Source organism: Phoca vitulina, unplaced genomic scaffold (genome assembly GCF_004348235.1).
Source record: "Phoca vitulina isolate PV1807 unplaced genomic scaffold, GSC_HSeal_1.0 scaffold40, whole genome shotgun sequence".
NCBI classification, from domain to species: domain Eukaryota; kingdom Metazoa; phylum Chordata; class Mammalia; order Carnivora; family Phocidae; genus Phoca; species Phoca vitulina.
The window spans coordinates 23451672-23477721 of NW_022589743.1; the positions used below are offsets into that span (position 1 = coordinate 23451672).

The 26050-nt window shown below is 42.8% G+C and overlaps 1 protein-coding gene across 2 annotated transcripts in view; it reads left to right on the forward strand.

Annotated features, from left to right (window-relative positions):
* Positions 1–26050, forward strand: part of VPS53 (VPS53 subunit of GARP complex) — a 139435-nt gene that overhangs the window by 19782 nt on the left and 93603 nt on the right. For both annotated transcript variants that reach the window (XM_032428419.1, XM_032428418.1), the window contains exons 5-7: positions 15118–15204; positions 18781–18896; positions 20634–20753. In XM_032428419.1, coding sequence (XP_032284310.1) covers positions 15118–15204; positions 18781–18896; positions 20634–20753 — 323 coding nt within the window. The remainder of the gene's footprint in view (positions 1–15117; positions 15205–18780; positions 18897–20633; positions 20754–26050) is intronic.

Genomic DNA, 26050 nt, shown 5'->3' on the forward strand with positions numbered 1-26050 from the left:
AACAGCTTTGCCACATAGGAGGCGACCAAGGGCTTTTAAAGTAGCATGGTATGATAAGTTCGTTAAAAAGATTTTAGATTCCACGTTGCAGCTAATCGTTAAGAATCTACCACTTTTCAAATTTAAAAAAAAAAAAAAAAAGAATCTACCACTTTTCAGGTTTTGATGTAGTTTCAAGGAGGATTATCAACAAGCACCTGAAAAAGGTATTAAAATATTTCTTTCTTTTCTAACTATTTATCTGTGTGAAGTCAGATTTTCATCATATCTTTCAACCACAACAACATATCACAGCAGAGTCCATACAGAAACATACACGCGAGTCCAGTCAGCCTCTCTTAAAGTAGACACCGAAGATGGTTGCAAAGGCGCAGAAACAGTGACACTGTTTTCAAGAAATTTGTTTTGTTTGGGGGGGAATAGAGTTTTGTGGGTTTTATTTAAGATTTTATTTATTTATTTGATAGAGAGAGAGAACACAAGCGGGGGTGGGGAGTGGGAGAGGGAGAAGCAGACTCCTGGCCGAGCGGGGAGCCCGATGTGGGACTCAATCCCAGGACCCTGAGATCATGACTTGAGCCGAAGGCAGACGCTTAACCGACTGAGCCACCCAGGTTCCCCATAGGATTATTTTTCATAAAAATATGTTATTTATGTTAACACGTAATGAGCTTATTGTTATTTTTAAATGGATTAATAGATAAATGGTTTTTAACCAACTGAGCCACACAGGCGCCCCTTTTTATTTATTTATTTATTTATTTATTTATTTATTTGAGAGAGAGAGAGAGAGAATGAGAGAGAGCACATAGATAAATGGTTTTTAAACTTCTCAGGATTAATTTCCAGTATGGTATATATCAATAGGTACAATCCACAAAAACAAAATCTCTTTGGGGCCCTCAGTAATTTCCAAGGTAATGAAGGGACCCTGAGATAAAAAGTTTTAGAAACGCTCTTTCTGAGTTAAATAAGTAGGGATCTCAGGCAATTTTTTTTTCTTTTTAAGATTTTATTTATTTATTTGTCAGAGAAAGAGACAGCAAGCGAGCACAAGAAGGGGGAGCACACAAGCAGCGGGAGCACTCAGTAGGGAGCCCGATGCGGGACTCGATCCCAGGACCCTTGGATCATGACCTGAGCTGAAGGCAGAGGCTTAACCGACTGAGCCACCCAGGCGTCACCCCCCACCAAGGCAATTTGTTCTTGATTTTTATGACAAGTGACTCTGATTAGTATATTTGTTCATTCACTCACTCAGTAAATATTGAGTGAGTGCCTTCTGTGTGTTGGGCACTATTCTAGGCATTGAGGATAATGCCGACAAACTAAGCAGAGAGACTCGAATTGTGACGTTTACTTGTTTCCGGATTCTGTGGCTGTTAAGGAGTTAGACCCGTGACCTTGATTCACTAAGCATGTTTGCCAGAAGACAGATACAGAAATTTTTCACATGACTTTTCAGCTTCTACTGGTAGTCATATGGCTTTTCCATCTCATCAATTAGCTTAGCTTTTTGTTTTGCTTTTTTTTAAGATTTTATTTATTTGAGAGAGTGAGAGAAAGTGAAAGAGAGAGCATGGGGGGTGGCAGAGGGAGAGGGAGAAGCAGATGAGCAGGGAGCCCGACGCGGGACTCCATCCAGGGACTCTGCGATCATGACCTGAGCCGAAGGCAGACGCCCAATTACTAAGCTACCCAGGTGCCCCTTGGTTTTGTTTTTTAATATTTAACCCTACCTGCTGCATCACTATATATTGTCCTTTTAATGTATTGCTGAGTTCTGGCATTTTAATCTGGGATTTGCATTCATATTCAAAAAAACGTCATTCCTTTTTTATGACTGAATAATATTCCGCTCTGTGCATATACCACATTTTGTGTGTCTGTTCATCTGTTCATGGGCACTCGGGTCATTTCCACCTTTTGGGTGTCATGAACAATGCTGCAGTGAACATTGACATACAAATATCTCTTTGAGTCCCTCCTCTCAGTTCCTTTTAGTATATACCTAGGCATTGAATTGCTGGATCATACGGTAATTTTTAATCATTTCAATATTTAATTTCTTTGGGCACATTTTTTCCCACATTGTTCTGAACTTTAATAGATTTATTTTTCCACTAGACAAGCATACGTTCCTATTTTATCTTCATTTAATCCATAGAGACTGTGTGTTTCAGATTAGCTGTAAAGTCATATAAGTTTTTGTGTTCAGTACCTACTAACAGTGATGCTGCCCCCTCCAACCAGGAAGACCACTCAGATTATTTCTTTTAGCTAGCAAGTCCAGCAGTTGGACTCTTTCCTCCCTGACCTTAGAAACACATCAAGTCCCACTTGTGTGCAACATGACTACTGAGAATGGTTTTAGGAAAATAGTGTGCCAAGAAGGAACACTGAAGTTTATTATTCTTCTGAGCCATCTCCATATAAATTGGCACTCTTCAGGAGCCAAGCAAGAAGGTCAAGCATAACTTTTGCCATCTGCTTGTTTCCATGTTAAAGGCAGTCACAGGTTTAAACTAGAGTCTCTGCATCTAAAGAGGAAAATGCCATTTGTCACTACTGTAACTGCTCTGGCTATTACCCAGGTTACTCTTGCTTTTGACTGCTAGTAGTTAGTGATTTTGGAAGGAAAGTTCCACCTTAGTTTGAGGTTGCACATTAGAAAAATTGCTGACAGGGCAAAGCTTTCTGGGTTCCAGGTCCTTAACGTACTAAGTCATTCAGATACATTTAAATAATGGATGGAAATTTGAAACTCTGTCTTCATGTAATAACCTGACCTCCTTTTTCCTCTTCCTTTTTTTGTCCATGGAAATACAGAATTTAGAACAGAATGAGTTCAGTGGTGTGGTTGCTCTGTCATCCTTTCCATTTATAAATCCCTGTGAGTCTGTAATACAGCTATAAAATTTCCTTTCCTGTAATTTGGTCTCTGAGGTCTCCTCTAGAAGGAGATTAATTTTGTAAAACTAAAGATAATGCTTTTTTTAGTCTGCTTTGGTTTGGTGCTCTACAGTCATCTAGATTAAAGCTCTAAAACATGTAAGAAACTTACCATCCTTCATATAGTATTGGATCACATGCCAGGATTTCTGACTTTTGTTTCCATGTTGTATTGTAAACTCTAAACAGACGCTGTGTTCATCTCTAGGTGTTGTATGTGATACCTAGAATATGGATGTTAGGCAAACCATATTAGTGCTACTCTCATTGTGGCCTCCAACCAGAAGGGGGACACTTCTTCTGGAGTTGTACTTACTGACCGGTAAATTTGATGATCCAAATACTGCCTTTTATAAAGCAGAAGAAGAGGTGAACTCTAAGGGGTCTTTACCCCATCTCAGACCTGATTACTCACCTTTGTCTCCTTGTCATACTTCTGAACTGTTCTTTTTCTCAGTCTCATAAGAACAGTAGGGACAGATAGCCAACTGTTACTCATACGGTAGTATAATTTATGGTAGGCCAAGTGCTACACTCTTTTTTTTTTTTCATTGAATACTTGGAGATTCTGATCTTTGGAGATTTCTGGTGACTGGAATAGCATCTTGTGGTCAGGTTCCAGTACATTTTTTAAAAAGATTTTACTTACTTATTTGGCGGGGGGAGAGAGGGAGAGAGAGAACAAGTAGGGGAAGGGGCAGAGGGAGAGGGAGAAGGAGACTCCCCATTGAGCAGGGAGCCTGATGTGGGCCTTGATCCCAGGACCCTGAAATCATGACCTGAGCTGAAGGCAGAGGCTTAACCGACTGAGCCACCCAGGCACCCCAGGTTCCAATACATTTGTCAGCCCTGTAGTTACCCCTCATCTCTAGAATTAAGAATGAACTGTTATAAGACTAATAAGTCTTTCTTGATTGATTCACTGTAAGCAAAGACATGTGAGTTGCTTTGACAGAAGGTAAGTTTGGAGTCATCTGTCTGGATCTATAATGTTAGTGTTTTACTACAACATGAATATATTTATCTTACCTTCTACAAAATATTGTTGCACATATTACTTCATCTTCACAAAGGTGTGAATCAGCCATATAGGTGTTATTCTCCCCCATTTTTCAGATGAAGAAACAGGCTCAGATGGGTTCCGTGACTTGCCCCAAATCACACTCAGTGAATCACAGATCCAGATTTTCTGATTCCCAGGATGCTGTGTACTTGTCCATCCCAAATTCTCTTTTGAAACAGTGACATAGTTTAAAAGCAGATTTGGGAGCCACCTTTTTCTCCTTCAGAGCCTGAAAGGTTAAGTGGTTCACTAAGGAATCCTAGCAATGACCGTGACTGTGGCCTGGTTAACCCTCGGGGTCCGTCTCAGCATGATGAGGAAACTAGGCTGAAAGAAGAGCTCAAGGATAAGCAGAGAGAGCTGTGTGGTCTGTGTACACCTGGGGTATTGGAGAGAGTTCAGTGAAATAGGAAGAGAAGATCATTCAGATGAAACCCCAAGGGGGAGGGGGGAGTCTGTGGCCTAAAGGGCATTTGGTACAGAAGGTATCTCCAAAAATCAGCTGAAGGACCATCCAAATGTCAGCACAAAAGGTCGTTTTCTTCTGAGTGAAGATTCATGATCTATTTGAAAGTTTCTAAGTGACTAAAATAAGAAGTAGCAGTAAAATATGGGGGATTCAAATTTAACTTGGCAACCAGGAAGTCCGAGCTGTTTGTGGGAAGCAGTCCTTTGTTAAACTTGGACAAATGGTTCCTTGAAGCGTGTCCCATCTCCAAAAATATTGAATTTCTGTACCTTTTATTTGGCTGAGATGTTTGTTTAAACACTTCCTTCTCATTGCCATTTGGGGTTGTTGCTTTCAGCTGTGCTCAGATGCGTTCGCCACTCCCAGCTATTTCAGGGCTAACGTATTTTAAGTTACAGTGATAACAGATATAAGCAGAACTTTAAAATGTCAATATTTAGTCTTGTTTGGGCACTGCTGAATTTGTATCCCATTCTCGTCTTGTGATTTTAACTTCTGGCTTGTCTCCTAAAAACAATAAAAATGAACTCTTTGGTTCATGTTTTCAGTGGATGTGGTTTGCAGAAATCATAAATAAAAGTGACTTAGGTGGAACGGAGCATTTTAACAAATAAGGTGAGAGTTACTCCTTTTGCCTTTTACATTCTTTTGGTTCACAAACTTGGAAAGAAATCTGTGCTTTAAATAAAACCCCTTTATACTTAAGGTTTCTGAACGGGCAGTGGAGGAGTTAGTGTTAATACCAGTGATTCTCATCTCATCTCATGGGTGCCCATCTGCCATTTGACAATTTCTGCCAGACCTGGAAGGTACCTGGTATGTTCTAGGATACAGGGAAACTGTGCACCTGCAGCCATCCACAGCCGTGAGACTCCTCTAGCCTCTGCCACTGTTTAGCACTGTTGTCGGGACTGGGCTGCATTGTTATTATTGCTGTGGCTTCTTCAAGCACCTCTCCTCCAGTTGCCAACGCCCTGTTTCCATAGCAACAGCTCTTGGCGATGCCAAGGGTAGCAGGCAGTATCAAAACAAGGGACATTCCATAAATAAAGGCTACTTATCCCCGGCTGTCCACCTCCGGTAGATGTCCCTTGCTTTCCAAATGATTCTGGCATTCTTTACTCGTACCCTCTTTGTATCATTATCTTACAGTTATTTCTATTTCTTACATGTTTAAAAGCTCTTTAGACATGGGTCCCCATCTAGTGATCTTTTCTTCTCAGTATCTAGCAAAGTACATATAATAGGCTTACTTTTTATTGAGGAAGTGAACAAAAGATTGAAACTTTTTTTTTCCCTGGAGAATGTCTCATTTTCAACATAGTTCAAAGGTACAGTTTCCCTGATCCATGAGCCATTCTTCTGCATATGCCTGCAGGTGTTGAACTTAACCAGCTTACTTGCAAACTCTAAAGGATGGGTCGACAACTTTTGGCTGTTGAAGGGATAGTCACATTTGAAATATCATACTCCATCTGGGAGATCTGGGAATAATATTAATAATGAATGGCCATTTAGTGAGCCCCTTTTATGAGCTGAGGCCTCTGTCAGGACTCTTGGGTGTAGAAGACAAAATCCCAGTTCAAGTGGGCTTAGGCCAAAAGGGGGACTATTTGAAAGGCACTTGTGCCTTGTTTTGAAGAAGTTGAAGTCAGACCGTGGAAGAGTCTCAGCTAAGCTTGTCAAACAGTTCAAGCCCGGGGTTGAAATAATGCTCAGAATTTTTCTGTGTCTGTCTCTGTGCCTGTGTTGGCTGCATCATCCCTACCTGGAGACCAGCCTCCTTCCCTTATTGGGGAACTTGCTGCTCTCTAACTTAGCTTTTCATCTTGGGGCTCCCACCAGAGAGAGATGAACACTCTTTGCCAATTTATTCTGGAAAGTCACAAGAAAACTATTTGGCCCACCTTGGACCAGGCCTGCTTCTGAGACAGTAGACTCTCTTCTGAAGACTCCCAGAAGGAAGGAACTGGGTAAGCAGTTCCAAAGGTGTTCACAGATAAGCCCTGTATTCCTTCCTAACAAAATGTCTTTGAGGTAGGAGCTCCTGTTCTAGAAATGGTGAGCTTGTGCCTCCTAGAAGGAAAGTGGCTTGATAGAGATCACACAGTAAGTGGCAAGGCCGACACTCAAATCCCAGTCTGCTGGTTCAAAAACCCTTGCTTTTTACTAATATGATGCATTGCTTTTCCAAACAATAGGAAAGGAACTGGCAGACAAATGTAAAGTTGGACCACAGAAATGATAGCAGAATAGTGGGAAAATACGGCTTTCTTCCCAGAAACCTTGAATATTAGCACCATATTTTTTCAAGGAACATAAAGCCATACCAGTTCTTCTGAAAATGATTAACCTTTTCCTCCTTCCTGCAGTGGTGACAAATGGGATCTCGGTTTCAGATCTCTTAGAGGCTGCCTGTGGACTCACAGGATAAAAGCGATATAATTCTCTAATAGAGCAAACTATAAAATTACATGCATCTAAGAGCCAAAGGGGATATTAATTTCTCAAGGCATTTCCATTGGCTCAGAGCTCCTCTGTCTACACAGGTGGCAAACGACAGTTCTGGAAAAAAAAATTTTTTTTAAAAGATGAAAGAAAAAAGCAGTGGAGTCTATGGTGCCAGGTTCCATGCTGCTTATCTTCTGTGCACATGACCTAACATGGCTTCGGTAGTCTGATCAGCGTCTACTTCGGGAGGCAAGGAAAATGAAGAATAATGGTTACAGTTAATGATGCACAAAAATACAGAGATAGCCTAATTGGTTCTGCTCAGTCTTCTAAGCTAGCTCAGTGGGATGCTTTGCCTCTCCCCGTGGTAGAATTAGAGTTTCTAAAGAGGACCACTGTGGTAACTGCTGCTTAATAACACCCTCGAATGCAGGCTGTAGCCACGCTCCTATGCTCAGTTTAGAAATTCCGGTAAGGGTAGACTGAAAGGAGACATTTTTTGGGTGATTAGTTCTGTTTTTAATCCACATACAGCTTGGAATGGGAAAGTAGCCACATTTTATTTTAAAGAGTATCTAGGGACAGTGCCAGAATCTTTCTTTCAGTACATTTTCTGATTAGCCAGGTAGTAAAAGTATTTTAGTATTACTTAAAAATAAAAGCTTCACCTTTTGTAAGTCTTTAATGATTCTTCCAAGTGACAAAGCGCTCTTCTTCCTGTGTGATTGATTATGAGAGATTAGATATCAAACATTAGGGTGTGTGTTGAGAATGGCCCTGCTTAATGGGATGAGCTTCAGGAGAACCCTGTTGACTCTGGAAAATGAATCATATTAAATTTCCTCAACTTCGTACATTGTTACAACAAGCAAAAGTATTCCGGTCGGAAAAAAAAAAAAAACCTGGCAAACAGTTTATCTTTCTTTAAGACTGAAATGTAAGATTGTGTGAGTCTTATTTGTTTGCTGGAACAAAAACGTGGTACCTTCAGCAGAGATGGTTCTGGTAGGATGCCAGATTGAGAACAACAACTTCGGGTAGAAACTCTCTGAGTAGGGATCGTACACATGTCTTCAGACCTTACATCTAAGTGTAGAACTTGGTCCTTTTTGCCTTTCTTAGCTGAATGTCATGTGTCTTAGGGTACTTGGCTAGAAGATGGTTCTTATAATCCCATTAGAGCATCACTGTGCATGACATGATCGATATCACAGAATTCTGTGCAAGCTGTGCCCCAAAAAGTCAGTCCTTTCTGGTGGGCGGTTGCCTTTCAGGTAGTGCTTTTTTACACCATGACCTGTCATTTTTTAGAAGACTCCGAAGGGTTTAGAATTTATTGACCCCTTGCAGCATCATGGGCATGAGACTCCATATTTGCCAAATAGATAACAGTTACAGAAAGCATGGCACTGTGTTTTTGAACCACTGCTGGTAGGTGTGTCTGAGGTTAGGGAAAGGCAGGGGTGTCAGCACCCCTCGCTCAGAGTAGTGGTCTCAGCACGGCTGCTCTTCTGAGAAGTGCCCCGTGACAGTTTTAGTCAGTTGGCAAGTTTTTGTCAAGTTCCGGCTCTGCTCTAGCTTTGGTTAGACGCTGTAGGTGATGTGACCATATAGATGATCAATCACCAGAGTCACTTTTCAGAATGAGAAGGAGCTACTAATGATGATACCGAGACAGTAATCATAAACTGGACCTGTCCTTCTGGCAACCAGCATGGGTGATTGCCTGAACCTATAGGGGATATAAGAATGCCAGCCGTGTCCTTGGTCTACACTCTAAAGGACATTTACAGCCCTGTTTGAGAGCTAATACATTTCTTTTGAGACAGAGAGAGAGCACGTGAGTCGGGAGGAAGGGGCAGAGGGAGAAGAGAGAGAGAATCCCAAGCAGGCTCCACACTCAGCTCAGTGCAGAGCCTGACTTGGGGCTCAGTCCCATGACCGTGAGATCATGACCTGAGCCAAAACCAAGAGTTGGACGCCCAACCAACAGAGCCACCCAGGTGCCCCAAGAGCTAATACTTATACACTAAATAATATAAGAACATTGTAAAAAAGTTAGTCTCTAATTGTCCCATTACCAGCCCCCAAACCTCCCGAATCAACTTCTCTTCTGTTGAATCATTCCCACACTTGGCCCATGCAAGCATCGCTCATCTTCAAAATGTCTTCCCTTCATTGCATTTGTTGCCCCATTTTTCTTGTCTTCTCATAGCAAACACTTTTTGAAACAATAATCTACCCCAGGGGACAACAGACTTTTCCTGCTAAGAGCCGATAGTAAATATTTTGTGTTCTGGCCCCCGCTCTGTACTCGTCTCCACTTTCATCCCCTCGACTCCACTGCACCTGCTCTTGTCAAGGTCATCAGCAACGTCCCTGTTGTCAAATTCAGTGGCATTCTCTATCCTAATTTATATACATTTTAAAAAAAGATTTTATTTATTTATTTGAGAGAAAGCACGCGTGCACAAGCAGGTGGTAGGAGCAAAGGGGGAGGGACGGGCAGACTCCGTGCTGCGCTCAGAGCCCGAGGCGTAATCCTTGATTCTTTCCTTTCCCTCATTATCCGCATCCAGTCATCAATGAGTCCCGCAGGGACTTCAGATTTTCCTAGAAATCCCAGTCACTCCACTTCTTCCCAGCACCGCTGGCGGCCTCCTCTAGACCTGGCCTGTTTCTCACCTAGAGCACAGCAGCCCTTCCCAGCAGTCTCTTCTTTCATTCCTGCGTCTGTTCGGCCCCCGCCACATAGCCACCAGGGCGGTCTTTTACACATGCAAACCATTTGCCATTCCCTTGTTTAAAATCCTTCAGTGGCTTCTCTTTGCACTTTGAACAAAATCCCGTGATTTCACCAGGCCTTTGAGGCCCCCCCAGGCTCCAGTGCCTGCCTGCTTCTCCAAATTATTAGCACTTCACACTCTGATAACCCTGCCATCCACTGCCTTATTTTTGGTCCTTCAAAACACCGAGGTCTTTTTCTGCATCAGGATCTTTTATTTGCTCTTCTCTCTACTTGGAATTCTCTTACTCCAGATCTAAAAATCCTGACTCTTCCTCATCCTGCAGGTCCCAGTTCATATGTTCTTTCTTCTATGACCACCATCTCCCTTTCTCCCACCACCCTGCTTAATTCCTCCAACACACCTGTCCCTCTCTGAAATTTTCTACTTTCTTTCTTTAGTTAGTTGTTTTTCCAGTATCTCTCCCCACCTGCCACTTCTCAGAGTAAGTTCCTTGAGGACAGGGAGAAGGACCATGTCTGTCTCATCTGCCATTGGGTTTTCAGTGCTTAGAGGAATATCTGGTACACGGAAGATGTTCAATAAATATTTGTTGATGGGGCACCTGGGTGACTCAGGCGGTTCAGCGTCTGCCTTTGGCTCAGGTCATGGTCCCAGAGTCCTGGGATTGAGCCCTACATCGGGCTCCTTGCTCAACGGGGATTCTGCTTCTCCCTCTCCCTCTGCTCCTCCCCCTGCTTGTGCTCTCTCTCTCTCAAATAAAATCTTTTAAAAATAAAGAAATAAATATTTGTTGAATGATAGAAGAAATGAATTAATGAAATGCTGACTAATGCAGTTGAGACTATAACTGCCACAGGAGTTCAGAGTATCGATTCAGATACAGGTTGTCTTCAGTCAATGACAGTGAAGACACCGAAGGCCTGCGTGGCTGGGAAGTGAGAATTTGTGATAGAATATAGATTTGAAAAATAGCATTTTTAAAGTACTCACTACTCTTACTGCTCTTATTTTAAAACATTCTGGCCTAAATGGTAGCATGTAAAGTTGTGATCTTCTTCAGGATGAATTTGTGGGCCTTCCTTCCTTCTCTTTCTCTCTTCCTACCAGACGAACAAACAGACGAAGCTGGTGTTGGCAGTGGGCTCTCTGGGCTCCCACAACATTCTGAACATATCATTATCATGTCTCAATGTTTTTACTGTTTATTATTCTATTTGCCTTATTAGGGATAAACTCCTTGAGAGTAGGAATTACATTTTTTATCCCTGCATCTCTAGTATGGTGTTTATTGATTGAGTAAAGTGGATATTAAAATTTGTTTTAGTTCCTGAGCAGCATGGCCAAAAGACAATGATTTAGCAATTATTTCAGAAGGAAAAATTGTAATCTAGTGTTTACAGATATCTGAAATAATCTAAAAATAGTTTTTTTATTCAAAGACAATCATAGAAAAATGCCTTTCTTGGGGCGCCTGGGTGGCTCAGTCATTGAACGTCTGCCTTCGGCTCAGGTCATGGTCCCAGGGTCCTGGGATCAGGCCCTGTGTCAGGCTCCCTGCTCTGCAGGAAGCCTGCTTTTCTTCTCTCCCACTCCCCCTGCTTGTGTTCCCTCTCTGGCTGTCTGTCTGTCAAATAAATAAAATCTTTAAAAAAAAGAAAAATGCCTTTCTTAAATGGAAAGGAGAGGAATATATGGAAGGTTCTGAGGTAGATGCAATTTTATATATACGTGTATACGCATATATGTTATTTGTGAAGTATATATGTGTGTGTGTGTGTGTGTGTGTGTGTGTGTGTGTGTATAAGTAATTTACTACTCTAGCTACAGTTTTACAAAATTTGATAGCATGGTAAGTTAAAACATTTTCTTGTCTCATTTCCTAGGTTAATTAACCCGGTATATTTTTCAGTATGGGAGGATTGCAAAACTGAATTATGTTGCTTGAAAGAAGGTCTTCAGTTGAAATGCTGGTACAGCCATAACTACTGTGGCTAACGTGTTTGTTGCCTGACTATCCTGAGAGTAAAGATGGAGCATGTGTGTGTACCGTGATTGATTTTAAAATTCAACTTAATAAACATGTATTGAGCACCTACTGTATTATTCTAGGTGCTGCCCTCAGTGCCAGTAAATCACAATGAATGAGATACGGTCCGTGCCTTTTAGGAATGTCATGGTCCAACCAAAAGACACATTCACAAAAAAATTATTATAAATGTTAAGTATGCATAAAGGATCAGAGGCACCCAGATGAATGGATTCCACTGTGTGCCGCGTGTTTATAGGAGAGGGTATTGGGAGGGAAGGGGAAGAAGTGGCATTTGAACTAGGCCATGGGAGACAACAAAGGTTTGCACACTATCAGTAGCTGTGTTGAACATTTTATTTTGAAATTTCACTCCTTTGGTTGTAAATGGACATTTGATATTTTATTCCTTTTTATCCTTTTAATTTTGTTAGAACTTGGTTTGTCATAATCTTAGGAAATCTGAAGTTGGGTGGGATGGTAGTAAGCAGCACTCGAGAATCTTGCTTGTATGCTGGTTTTGAGGAGGTGAATATTAGAAATGAAGAAGAGAATTCTTGGGGGGACGGGGAAGTGGAATGAGTGGACGAGGATTCGCTCCGGGAGTGGCTTAGGGTAGGAAGCGTCAGAGAGTGGGCAGGCCTCGTGGTCGTGCTGAGAGGGAAAGGTATGGTCAAGGGGACATTCTATATGCATGTCTCTGTGTGTCTATGCAGAGATGCAGGCATGCATTTGCTTGGGTAGTCCTGAGCCCTGGAAATAAACCTAATACTTGTGCAGTTTTTTACACCTGTTATGTCATTGAATCTTCCCCAGAACCATGGAAGTAGGCGCCATTATCATCGCTTTGCAGATGAGGGAGCGGATACCCAGAGAGCGTGCACACAGAGTGAGACAGCAGAGGCGGGCCTCACTGCTGCCTGCTGGTTGGAAAATACAGGGCTTCCTCACACCACCACAGCTGTTTCGGGGGCCTGAATCCTAGAATGAGAAAGCAGGAGGGAAGGTTGCCGAATGAGGCATCCTCTTGGGGCAGAATGGGATTGAGAGGAGCTGCTCAGTGCGACCCATTTCCATTCCACCTTGTCTTTCGATCGTTTCCTGCTTTTTCGGTAACATTTCCCAAGTTAGGAATTTTTGGATCTGTTAGCAATGCCAGCTGTTGTTCGAAGACCAGACTTTCTGGTGATTAAAATCCTGTGCCCAGGTGGCAGAAATCACAAGTATAAAAGCTACTTTGCTCACAAACCTTTGTAGATACAAGTGAAGTGATCCAGCAGAGAAAACACACACTGACCTGTCCTGCCCCAGGAAGGGATGCAAGCCGCAGCTGGAATAGTGTACCCTCAGACTCGGCCACAATGGGCTCAAGGAACGGCTTCTCAGAGGACCTTCTGGACATGCATTTTATTTTATTTTATTTTATTATTTTTTTTTTAGAGATCTAATTTATTTATTTGACAGAGAGAGACACACAGCGAGAGAGGGAACATAAGCAGGGAGAATGGGAGAGGGAGAAGCAGACTTCCCGCGGAGCAGGGAGCCCGATGTGGGGCTCGATCCCAGGACCCTGGGATCATGACCTGAGCTGAAGGCAGACGCTTAACGACTGAGCCACCCAGGTGCCCCTGGACATGCATTTTAGAGGCCGTAACACAATCACGTGCAACAGCTCAGCGTGTGAAACTCCTGTTTGCGATTGAGCCACACACGGGGCAAGGAACTCCAAAAGCAGCAAGGATTCCCAGTATCAGAAGAAGTGGACAGCCTGGGAAACCTACGAAGGAAAGGAAGACACAAGCCCTGCCTCCAGCAAGGAAGGAATTTGCCGCAGAGGAAGCCAGCCCAAGTTTGCTTTTTGGGGATGTTTTTAAAGTACAAAAGACGTATGAGTTCAGGATCTAGAGGCAGCTTTTTCATTGGGTACAGCTGAACGCAGAAGTCCAAATCATTCTGTCAGGGCTTCTGTCCTTCTCCCTTCGTCTCGGCTCTGCTTTCCTCTTCCTTCTGTGGGAAGCTCTCGGGGAGGCTGGCTGTTTCCCTGTGCAGGCTGAGAGGGCCACACACAGCTCTAGGCTTACACTGGCCTTATCATTACCTTCAGAGAGGGCTTGTGAGGCCCGGGTAGGACAGACCGCTCTTCAATCCAAAATCAATAAAGGGTGTTTGATGAAATGCAGAATGAGTTCTTCTGGCTGCTGCATCTTTTCTAAGTACATATGTCCTGCACGTGTGTGGTTTTAGCACCCTGACAGCTCCCCAAATACCGCTTCTCCTACTCACAGAAGCGATCGTGGCTTATCATACTTTTCATGTATGGCATCCATCTTCTAGGTTTTTCAGCAGAAACATTTGGCGCACTGTTAGCTTTAAGTGTCCCTTTCTAACTTCATGTCCTAGGTTTCCAAACAGGGTACTAGAAATGTCTTTAAGGTTTGCCACAGTCCTGGAATCCCCATGTACAATTGATTTGGTTGAAAGTACAGCCTTCTAGAACTTTCTAAATTCATAGTTTCTCCCAACTTGTAGCCACCTGTGTCTCTGTACAAGCTTTGATGGTTATCATGGATGTGTGCATGTACATACACATGCACAAAAAGGCACAAATGTGCATGTCTTGTTTATGTGTTATCAGTAACATGTAGTAATCCCTAAGGGAGGGAAGAATAAAATAAGACGAAATCAGAGAGGGAGACAAACCATAAGACACTCTTAACTATAAGAAATAAACTGAGGGGGACGCCTGGGTGGCTCAGTTGGTTAAGCAACTGCCTTCGGCTCAGGTCATGATCCTGGAGTCCCGGAATCGAGTCCCACATTGGGCTCCCTGCTCGGCAGGGAGTCTGCTTCTCCCTCTGATCCTCCCCCCTCTCATGCTCTCTCTCTCTCATTCTCTCTCTCAAATAAATAAATAAAAATATTAAAAAAAAAAAAGAAATAAACTGAGGGTTGCTGGAGGGGAGGAAGGTGGGGAGATGGGGGTCACTGGGTGATGGGCATTAAGGAGGGCACATGATGTAATGAGCACTGGGTGTTATATGCAACTGATGAATCACTGAACTCTACATCTGAAAATAATAATACACTATATGTTAATTGAATTTAATAAATAAAATAATAACAAATAAAATGAAAATTTTTTTAAAAACATGTAATCCCTGAGATGGAAGGAGATCGTTTTTAAATTAAAACTTTATGATTCAGGTTGGCAAGAATCCTACATATTTGCCTGTATCCAAATCCTAGAGTCTGTCTACTGCTTTGGCGCAGTAAAATTGTCTACGTAAGTACAGTGAATCAAGAGAGCTTTATGGTAGTTTTCTTCTGAAACTAGACTTGATTATTGTGTAGTGACTGGTACTGTCTTGTGTTGCTTCTTGTTTGTTCTGTTTTTCTCTTATTCTAGGCACTTGAAGAGGCCCAGAAAGCTATTCAGCAACTCTTTGGCAAAATCAAAGATATCAAAGACAAAGCAGAAAAATCAGAGCAAATGGTGAGTTTAGGTTTCTTCCTAACTTTTTTGCACTTGAAGAGGAAGTTAGGTTCTTGTCCAGTCATACTAATTACTGGGCTTTTTCTCCCACTCACTGCCAACCACAGCACCCACATCTCTAAAGCAAGCCCTGTGAGAACATTCCAGATCGATTCAAGAGGAACTGCTAGACATGCCGTGACTCACCATCCCTGCTGCCCTACATTTGCAGCCCTGTTTTTAAATAGGAAAAATTTCCTTCTTCTTTCCCAAAAATAGTTTTCTAGTCATTTTGGATTCCTTTCTCTGGCATTTGTATATATTATGTATTTCTCAGTTAAGATATACGATATGTAACTTGGTATAGCGTGAAAACTGGTACAGGATCTGGGAGGGAGGATGTCTCCTGCCACAATACGTGCTTATGGTTTTGATTAAGTTTCCCCTTGACAGATTTGTGTTCCCCGGTGATGTACTCAGGAGGCCTCTCTGCTCACCGAGAATCCAGCCTCCCCCACTCCTACTCCATGGGGGGGAGGGGGGATTCACTATAAAACATTAGCTCCTGTGCTCACATTCTGACCACGTAATGTCATGTCTCTGAACTGTCTCTGAATTCCAGTTTCTTCAACTGTAAGATAAGAACAATCACACCTGCCTTAAAGGATTGTTGAAGAATTAAATGTATGAGGGGCACTGAGCATAGTACTAGGCTTGTGACTGAAGTCATTACTAATGTCATTTTCCCCCCTACTACTTTTGGTTACAAAAACTCCCAAATCCTTACCGTCTTCTCGCCCTATATCCTCTTCTAATTTACTACAGGAACCGAGCTGATGTCACATTTCTGTGTATCTTGCAGCTCTCTTCAGTGGCCATTTGGCACGATAGGGAAGGATATGGAGTGGAGGGGGACGGGCAGCTTGACTGAGTAGTGGAGAGCATGACCTCTGCAGGCAGGCTGCCTGCGTTGGGATCCAGCCCCTCGAGCTGTGGCAAGTTATTGAACCCATCTGTGCCTTGGTTTCATCACTGTAAAATGGAGATAATAGTCTGGGTACATCATAGAATTGTGGGGATTAAATGAGATCGTGTGTGACAGCCACGGCCCCTGAGTAAGGATCGGTTGTTGCTGTTCTTACCGTTAGCGCTTCCTGTTCTTCCCAGGCAGGCAGTGTTATGGGCCTTAACTGCCAAATGAGGGGTCAAAGGAACAGAACCCTTTCATCAGAGGAAAAATACTAATATTTGTGCTTTGTCACAGAATTAAATAGTCTTTGAGGGGAGGCTGTATGTCATCAGAGAGGGATTTGGATTTGTGGTTCTTTCCCTAAGGATGCTCTGCCTCAGCACCATCCACAGGCCGTCGAACCGCGAGATGTTTTATTTTAAAGCAGTTTGCTCTCCTGGCTAGTGCTTTGCTAAAGGGAAGAAGAGGTAGGACTGAAGAGAGAACTGATAATTGTTGTACTCCTTCAATGTACCAAATACTATGCCATAGATATCCTTTATAAGTAATCTCATTTAGCTCTCACACCTGCTTCTCCCTCCCCCTGCTCATGCTTTCTCTCTCTTTCTCAAATAAATAAATAAAATCATTTTTAAAAAAAGATTTATTTATTTGAGAGAAAGACCACGAGCAGGGGGGAGGGGCAGAGGGAGAGGGAGAAACAGTCTCCCCGCTGAGCAGGGAGCCTGATGCAGGGCTCGATCCCAGGACCCTGGGATCATGACCTGAGCCAAAGGCAGGTGCTTAACTGACTGAGACACCGAGGTGCCCCTATGATTACTCATCTTATAAGTGAGGAAACTGAGACTCAGGCTAAGTAGCTTATTCTAGGACAAAGTTGGTGAGTGGAAGAGCTGAGATTCAACCCTAGAGCTGCCTAACTCCAAAACCTGCCATGTCATGTTCTGTCATTTTTTGGCTGCCCCTGGCTAACAGTTAAGGTACATTAACTATGAGTATCCTATTTGTATAATGATCTCTGTGACTTTGACCTGAGCATCCTTTGCATGAGCTCGGTTTGTCTAGGGAAGCACAGGATATGTGATGGGGAGACGGGAGGTACTGGGAATGGAGAGACCAGTCACTTCTGGTGCAGAGCTCCAGGGAGGGCCTGAAGGATGAGTAGGAAGGGACAGTTTTTGTGATGAGGCACAGGAAGAATATTCAGGATTTAGTGGCTGACTAATGATGTAGGAATGAGTAGAGTCACAGATGACTCTGACTTTTCATGCAATAGTTAAAGACTCCTGATGTTAGCACTGGAGCTAAGGAAGCTCATAAGAGGTGCAGGGATTTTTCTGTAGAGAAGAGGGTGATGATTTCAGTGTTGGAAGTGGGTTATCAGATTCTAGAACCAAACTCCTGTACTAGTTCACTGTACCACTCCTGATCTTGTTTTTCCCTAAGCTCAGTTATTCCGTGAAGAAGTTCTTAACCTATTCCCACCTCCCTACCCCCACCCCCAGGGAATAGAAATAGAGATACTTTGATGGCCTGAGAATTACAGGGAGAGTGGGCTTGATGGGGTATTCCCCGTGAGAGAGACTTTTACTGCCAAGATCGGGTCAGGTTAGCAGGTTTGTGGGTGTGGAACGAAGCTGTGAGGGTCATAATCTTTACTTTATGGGTTCACCCGGGGTGATCAGACTCTGAAAAATCAGATCATGTGAACTTAACTCACCACCAAGTTTTTCACTTTTAATGGGAGATAGGTCTTTCCAGTGACTAGAATATTTGTGCCTAGTGTCCAGGGCACTCCCTTCCTTCCAGGTATCAAAGAACCCGGGAAACCAAATTGCTCTTCAGAAAGTTTCTTGGTCAACATGAACTCAGGCAGTTCAGTGGAACATTCTACCTAGATGTTAGTAAAGTTGGAGAATTGTTCCCACTTCATTACTGAATGTGCTTTTCTAGTGACTGAAATATACTTGTATTCCAGGTACAGAGTTTATTTCTCTTGGATCTACTGGGTCAACACTGTCTGAATTTTACTTCCCCCATTATCTTCTTGCTCCTGATGACTTCACCTCTCCTCTGTGACAGTACATGTTAGGCATATGTTATGTTATTTTAGTCTTCTTGAGATTTGAGAGCAAGTCTTTCTTTGCTGTCGATCGGGCAGTAAACCCTAGTTCCATGAATAAAGATCGGTTCAACAGAATTAGCCGACTAATACTGTCCATTTTGTGTCGAACCTGGTAGCCCCCCTATCAGAAGGCATACTTTTCTGACCTTGTTCAAGAGGAGATGTGCCAAACTTGGCTCCTGGACCCTATAAGCTCCATACTAAATTGCTTTTTGGATCACTCCATTTGGGGTGAAAAATAAAGTTCATTTTGTTCTCATAGTTGAAGATTTTGTACCCCTGGGTAAAGCCTTCTGAAGAAATGCCAGATGAGATTTAAATGGACTGATTGGAAGGTATTTTGATTTTATACATGATGAGAATGTATGTATTTTCTCCAGGAGCTAACCTGAGGGTTTTTTCCTTGTTTCATTTGCCTTATTTTCTTGTGGAGCTACTTGCAAATGGATTTACATCTTTCTTAACCTTCTTCCTTTTTCTCCTGTGGTTTTTCACTACTTAGGTTAAAGAAATCACCCGCGATATTAAGCAGCTAGATCATGCCAAACGCCACCTGACCACCTCAATCACAACGCTGAACCACCTGCACATGTTAGCAGGTGGCGTGGATTCCCTCGAGTAAGCAGCGTCAGCTTTCTCTTTGTAGTCCACAGGAAGTGAATGTGCCATGTAAAGAAAATGGCATCATAGGTATTTTACTCCTCAGCCAGGGAAGGCTCACTGTCCTGCCCCACCTTCTGCAAATTGGTCTCAAGTGTTTAGTTACATTTGGCTTTGTGCCCTCTGGTGTTCAAAATGTAACAAACACCTGAAAGTTTGAAGTGAGTTGCAAGTGAGTGTGGAAGGGACCCAGATAGCATGTGGAGGATGATTCATGATTCCAAGAATATGGCTCATTTAAATGTGGTAGGTGTCTACCATTAAGGCCAGCAAGGTCATTCAGGACCATAATCTCTCCCTATAGCCCCTGCCTTGGCAAGTCTTCCTACTTGTGTTGGGCTGAGTTGCAGTGCTGTTGGATGTTCTGTATAGAAATAGGGCTTTAAAAAAGAGAGAGAGAGAGAGAAAGCAAGCAAGAAAAGAAAGAAAAAAAGAAAGTCTTGATTTATCATTCATCCCACTTTTTTTTCAACCCACTTTTTCAAAAACTGTAGCATCCTGTTTGGTTTATAGAGGAGCTGTAGGGAATGATGCATGAGGACGTTAGAAGTAGTATTAAAAGGAAGAGCTGGTTATTTACCACAAGAAGCAATCCAAACGCCTCTTTTACTAGCAAGATTCTGACACGGCTGAGAATTCCCCCTGCCCCAGCTTCAGTAGAGTCTCATATGTAGACAGAGAAAGAACATCTTCATAGAAATTTAGATGCAGCATCTGAAGCTGGGAGGAGGACAGGGTCAGACCCTTCCTGGTCTCTCCGGGCATTGTATGAGCTCCAGCAAACCCTGGTCTGTCCTCCTGCGAGTAGTGATCAGAGATAGGAGCCAGCCAGTGGGAGGCTAGAAGAGCAGTTTCCTTGTTCCTTGCTCCAGATGCTCCAGATGTCCCTTGCCACCAGACTATCAGACCAGGCTGCAGTAGCACCCGGACACATTGGTTTGAACTTGGTACTGTCTTCATAAATGGCTTTTTTTTTTTTTTTAATGCCTCTTAAGGGAAGTCGTATATTACACATTTAATTTAAAAGTCCAACCCTAATAAAAAATTTAGATCTAATAATTTGACCTTCCTTGTGTGTGTAACTGTTGCTTTTTTTAGTATCCTTTTATTTAAGCTTCATTAACCTTAGTAATAGGGAAAGTAGACATATCTGGGAGAGTTGCTTAATATTGGCTTAAAACCTCCAGATTTGAGTTAACATATAAATGCCTATAAATGCCCTTTGTTGTATCGTGGGAAGATGTGTTTGGTTTGCCCATATGCTGTAATCCTCAGACAGTAACATTCCTATCCCTATTTTCTGTCAAAAGTCTGCTAATCCCATAGTACCCAACCCAAATCCATAGTCTTCCCACATTCCCTACCTCCACCCAATGAGAATCCATCACCCACACATTCTTTTGTACCTCCCATAGCACATAATGTGTGTTTCTGTTTAGAACTCAGTTTATCCCACTTGGTATCAGATGTGTGCTTGGCTCTGTCTCTCTTACTGAGCGATGTTACTTTGACAATTTTGGCTAGGTCTTTTTTTTTTTTTAACCTCTAGTGTGCAAGCCCATATATACTCAGTGCTCAGTAAATGGTTACCACATCGAGTTGAAGTCTGTTTTGTAGCCCAGAGTAGGTTTTTCCACATCTGTATCTTGTGTCCTTTGTGTTTTTCTAGATTCTCAGCTTCTTATTTCCTTGCAGAGCCATGACCAGGCGAAGACAGTATGGAGAAGTTGCTAACCTTCTTCAGGGTGTGATGAATGTTCTGGAGCACTTCCACAAGTATATGGGAATTCCACAGATCCGGCAGCTTTCTGAAAGGTAAAAGGTCATTGGAGAAGACAGTCTTCTGCTTTGGGAAAAGATGGCGCTAGGATGCGCTTCAGCACTTAGCTCAGTATGTTCACTGCAGAATCTTCTTGTAAGAAGGACCCTCAGATGTCATCTGATGTAACTCTGTGGGGTATAGATGTCTATTCCACCCCTTTCCAGCTCCCTACCATATCTTCTAAAGCAATCTCTGTCAGATAGTTGCTGGCCTGGCATCACTGGAGGGGCAGCTGGTGAGTTAAGGGTTGTCCACATTTGTGAGGGAAACTGTTCCTGTTGTCTGTTTCCTTATAACAGGCCACCACCACACTTAGTAAGGCTTATAACAAGAGGTGTTTCACTCATGTAATTTAACCTGCCTCGGCAGGAACAGCTCACCTTTGCTCCATGCAGCATCGGCTAGGGTGGGTCAGGAGGGGCCTGAGGGATCCATGGCTCACTCTCATGGCTGGCACGTTGGTGCTTGTTGTCCACTGGGAGCTCAGCTGAGTTGTCTTCCATGGGCTGCTTGGTCTTCCTCACGGTGAGGTGGCTGGGTCCCAAGAGTGAGCCTCCCAAGAGAACTAGGCCTTGGAAGTCACATAGTGTCACTCCCGTCATCACAAGGCAGCCAGGATTAGAGAGGAAGGAACGTAGTCTCTCCCACCCCTTCAGTGGGAGGAATGTCAAAGTCCCATTGACGAAAAGAGCATGTGGGTGTGGCTGTTTTTGGAAAGTCTCATTTGCCACTAGAACTTAAGATGAGACAAAACGATGACTTAGCCTCTTCTTCCTACCTCTGTCGACTTTCAATCCCAGATTCAGCGTCATAGAAAGAAAGCCTGATGCTTAGAAGGAAGATGAAGATTTTAAAGGAGAATAAGAGGGGAGTGAATTCAGTGTCTTTTCTATTAGAAATAGCAGCAGAGAGAATACTGAGGTGGCAGAGATGATCAAAATTGACGAATCCTGACCTTTCTTGAACAAAGAAGAGACAAAGGGGCTGGCCCTTAACAGCATTTCTGTCTTCTTAATCAGGCCTGATTACTACAGGCCTCTTTTTCCTTAAGTTTCTGTATTTTTAATCATGTAAGTAATTATGTAAGTAATAGAGGTATACATTTTCTTTATTTTAAAAAAAGTCAAATATACAGATGGAACTGAAGTCCCCTTTAGTTCTCCCTGAGATCCTAGTGCTACAGGCAGTGACGGTAGTGACCGTTACCAATTTAATGTGGATTCCTCTCGATTTTTATCTGTGATTTACAGAAATCTGTAGTTTCAGTTTGTGGTTTTGGTTTGTTTGGTTTTAAGTAAATGGTTTCACACCATATGCTTCATTCTGAAACTTTTTGGTTTTAACCTCGCGATGTATTTTAGAGATTTTTCCACATTGATATGTACAGACCTACCTCATTCTTTTTATTATTTTTTAAGTTTTTTTAATTTTATTTTTTTAAGATTTTATTTATTTATTTTTGCGAGAGAGGAGTGCACACCGTGTGAGAGAGCGCACAAGGGGGGGGAGGGGCAGAGGGAAAGGTAGACTCCCCACTGAGGAGGGAGCCCGATGCAGGACTCGATCCAGGACCCTGGGATCATGACCTGAGCCAAAGGCAGATGCTTAACCGACTGAGCCACCCAGGCGCCCTACCTTGTTTTTTTTAATTGATGCCTGGAATTCCGTAGTATAACATACCACAGATTATTTAACCATTTTCATATCACTAGATTGTTTGCTTCTAATTTTTAAAAGCTATCCCTTTTCACACATCTATAAATACTTCCCTAAGATAGATTCTGGGTCATGGGTAAAGTGCAATTAAAATTTTAATAACCACTGCCCATTTGCCCTCGCAAGAGGCTTTATCTGTTTTATAGTACCATCTGCACAGTATGTGAGTACCCACTTCCCCGTACCTTCAGCAATGCTTTATATTGTCAGTTTTCCTTTTTTATTTAACTGGTGGATGAAAAATAGCATCGTGTTCCTTTCATTTCCATTTCCCTGGTGACTACTGAGACTAGTTTTCTTTTGATTATTGGCTGTTTGCATTTCTACTGAAATGCCTGTTTATAATCGCCTTTTTGTCTATTGAGTTATTTATTCCTTTCTTATTGCTTCTATATATTCTGGACGTTAACACGTTGTCAGAGCTGGTAGATCTCGCCTGTAAAACCATCTGGGTGTGTTACCTCTCTTAAAGGCAGATCTTTGACTCTCACTACGATTTCTTCCATGGTAATTAATTGGTCTCAGGTTTCTTCTTTTTTTTTCTTTTGTTTAAATTGTGTTAATATATACATAAAATTTACCATGTTAATAATTTTCAAGTGTGCAACTCAATGGCATTAAGTATATTCACAATATTATACGACCATCACCACTTCTATTTCTAAAACTTTTTCATTACCCTAAACAGAAACTCTTACCCATTAAAGAATAACTCCCATTACCTCCTTTCCCACCTCTGGGAACCTGTGTTCTATTTTATGTTTCTGTGATTTGGCTAGTGTAGGTACCTCATATAAATGGAATCATACAATATTTGTTCTTCTCTGTCTGGCTTATTTTACTTAGTACAATATTTCAAGGTTCATCCATGTTGTAGAATGTATCAGAATTTCATTCCTTTTTAATGCTGAATATTTCATTGTGTATATACACACACACACATGCACACACATACACATACTACATTTTGTTCATCCATTATGGACACACAGATTGCTTCTACCATTGGCTGTTGTGTGATAGACTAAGCAAATCTATTGTCTGGCATTTCTTGTTGCCTGTTAAAAATCTGGTCAATATGGGATGCCTGGGTGGCTCATCGGTTAAGCGTCTGCCTTCAGCTTGGGTCATGATCCCGGGGTCCTGGGATTGAGTCCCGCATCAGGCTCCTTGCTCAGTGGGGAGCCTGCTTCTCCCTTTGCTGCTCCCCCTGTTTGTGCTCTCTCTCTCTCTGACAAATAAACAAATAAAATCTTTAAAAAAAATCTTGGGACGCCTGGGTGGCTCAGTCGGTTAAGCGTCTGCCTTCAGCTCAGGTCATGATCCCAGGGTCCTGGGATCGAGTCCCGCATCGGGCTCCCTGCTCAGCGGGAAGCCTGCTTCTCCCTCTCCCACTCCGCCTGCTTGTGTTCCCTCTCTCGCTGTCTCTCTCTCTCTCTCTCTCTCTCTGTGTCAAATAAAAAAAAAAAAATTGGTCAATCTGATTCTTACTCCTTTATAAGATAATCTATTTTCATTTGATTTTTATTTTGCCCTGGAAGCATTTGAGATTGGGGAAAGGGGCTGGTCAGGAATTTTGCTAGGATATAGATCTCTTGTCCTTTATGTTGCTCTGTACTTACCATATCTTCAATCTGAAGGCTCATGAATTTCTTAAGTTCTGAGAAATCGTTTTCTTCTGTTTCTGTGAGTAATTTCTATGCTTTGTTCTCTGTGCTCTCTCTTTGTGGAATTCCTATTACGTGAATATTGGAACTTCTAGATCTGCCATCTGTCTTTCTTTCCTTCCTTTCTTTCTTTCTTTCAGGAGGAAGAGGGGGTGAGGCAGAGGGAGAGGGCGAGAGAGAATCTTAAGCAGGCTCCATGCCCAGCGCAGAGCCCAACATGGGGCTTGATCTCACAACCCTGAGATCATGACTTGAGCCAAAATCAAGACTTGGACGCTTAACTGACTAAGCCACCCAGGTGCCCCTGCTGCCATATTTCTTAATTTTTCCTTCATACTTTGCATCTCCCCCCCCGCCCCCCCCTTCCCGCTTTTTAGGCTGAATTCCTCAACTCAGTCTTACTGTTCTAATATATTCTCCAGTTGTGCCCATTCTGCTGTTTGGCCCAACTGTTGACTTTGTATTTCAGCAATCCAACTTTAATCTTCAGGATCTCTAGTTGATTCTTTTTTCACAGGCACGATATCCTCTTAAATCTCTCAGGGAATATAGATTATATGCATTTTATTATTTATTTATTTGTTTGTTTTTAAAGATTTTATTTACTTTTAGAGGGGAGAGAGAGCAGGAAGAGGAGCAGAGAGGAGGAGGGAGAAGAATAAGCAGACTGCACTGAGTGTGGGGCCAGCTCGGGGCTCGATCCCATGACTCTGAGATCGTGACCTGAGCTGAAATCAAGTGTCGGCCACTCAACCGACTGAGCCACCCAGGCCCACAGATTATATGTATTTTAAAGCTCTGATTTGCCTGTTCTGTTTCTTTGTCCTCTGGTAGGACGTCTTCGGTTTGTTGAACATGGTGACTCTTTCTTGGCATTAGCATTCCTCCAGTGTTTGGTGATTTCTAGCTGAAAGCTCATTTTTGACTTTGAGATTCTCTGTCATCCTGATCAGGGATGCTCTTTTATTGCCGTCTGCTGGTGAGGGAGAGGGGTGTACGTGCTGCTCAGCTAAGGGCCACAGATAGCTCTTCTTAGGTGAGCTGGGCTGGAGCTGGAGGGGCTGCCAGGTGGGTGTGCCAGTGGCTGATCTTCTGGGCTTGGGGCTCCCTGATCTGCCTGGTTGGTGTCAGCCCTCTGGCCACTGCGGGGGTTCTCAGACCCATACACATTTCTTGACCTGAGCGTTCAAGGCAGGGATGCAGACCTGGACACCAGTCTTGTGATTACTCATCTTGCAAGAGCCCAAATACCCTGCTGGCATTTACTTCAGGGCCCCTCCTGCTCTTGGTATCCACTACCGTCATGTCTTTCATTTTTGAAAAGCAGTTTTCAGCAGTGGTTTCCTTCTTCAATCCTGTGCTACCAGGCAGTCCTGAGTTTTTAGCGTGCCACTTCTTTTCTTGCCTGGTTCTGGATTTTTATTAAAACCTTTTTATTATTTCTAAGGATCTGGGGCAGGAAGGGGAGATTGCAACATGTGCTCAGTGTGCCATCTTATAGTGGAAATGCCAGAGAGCTATTAGAGAATGTAAGAACAGAGCTTGGCAGAATACTAGGGAAATCACCACCCTTTCCCCCATCCTTCCTAACTCCTTCACACTTAGAGCTGGCCGATCGCCATATCACACTGGGGGCATGATGTAGCCAAGGGGGCAGACAAACAGAGCCTTATGAGCTGCCAGAAAGAAGGAAGCTTGGTTGGAGAAGGCAGACTTATTCTCAGGGGACGGAGGAGGAGAAGGGAAGGCACTATCACCTCCCCTTACCCTTGTGACAATCCAGAGTTGATCTTTTTTCCCATTCACTTATTCTTTCCTTCATTTACCTAATAGATATATACTATGGACTTTCTGTGTCCTAGGGCCCATACTGGGGTACTGAAGGTACAAAGTAAGAAATACATACT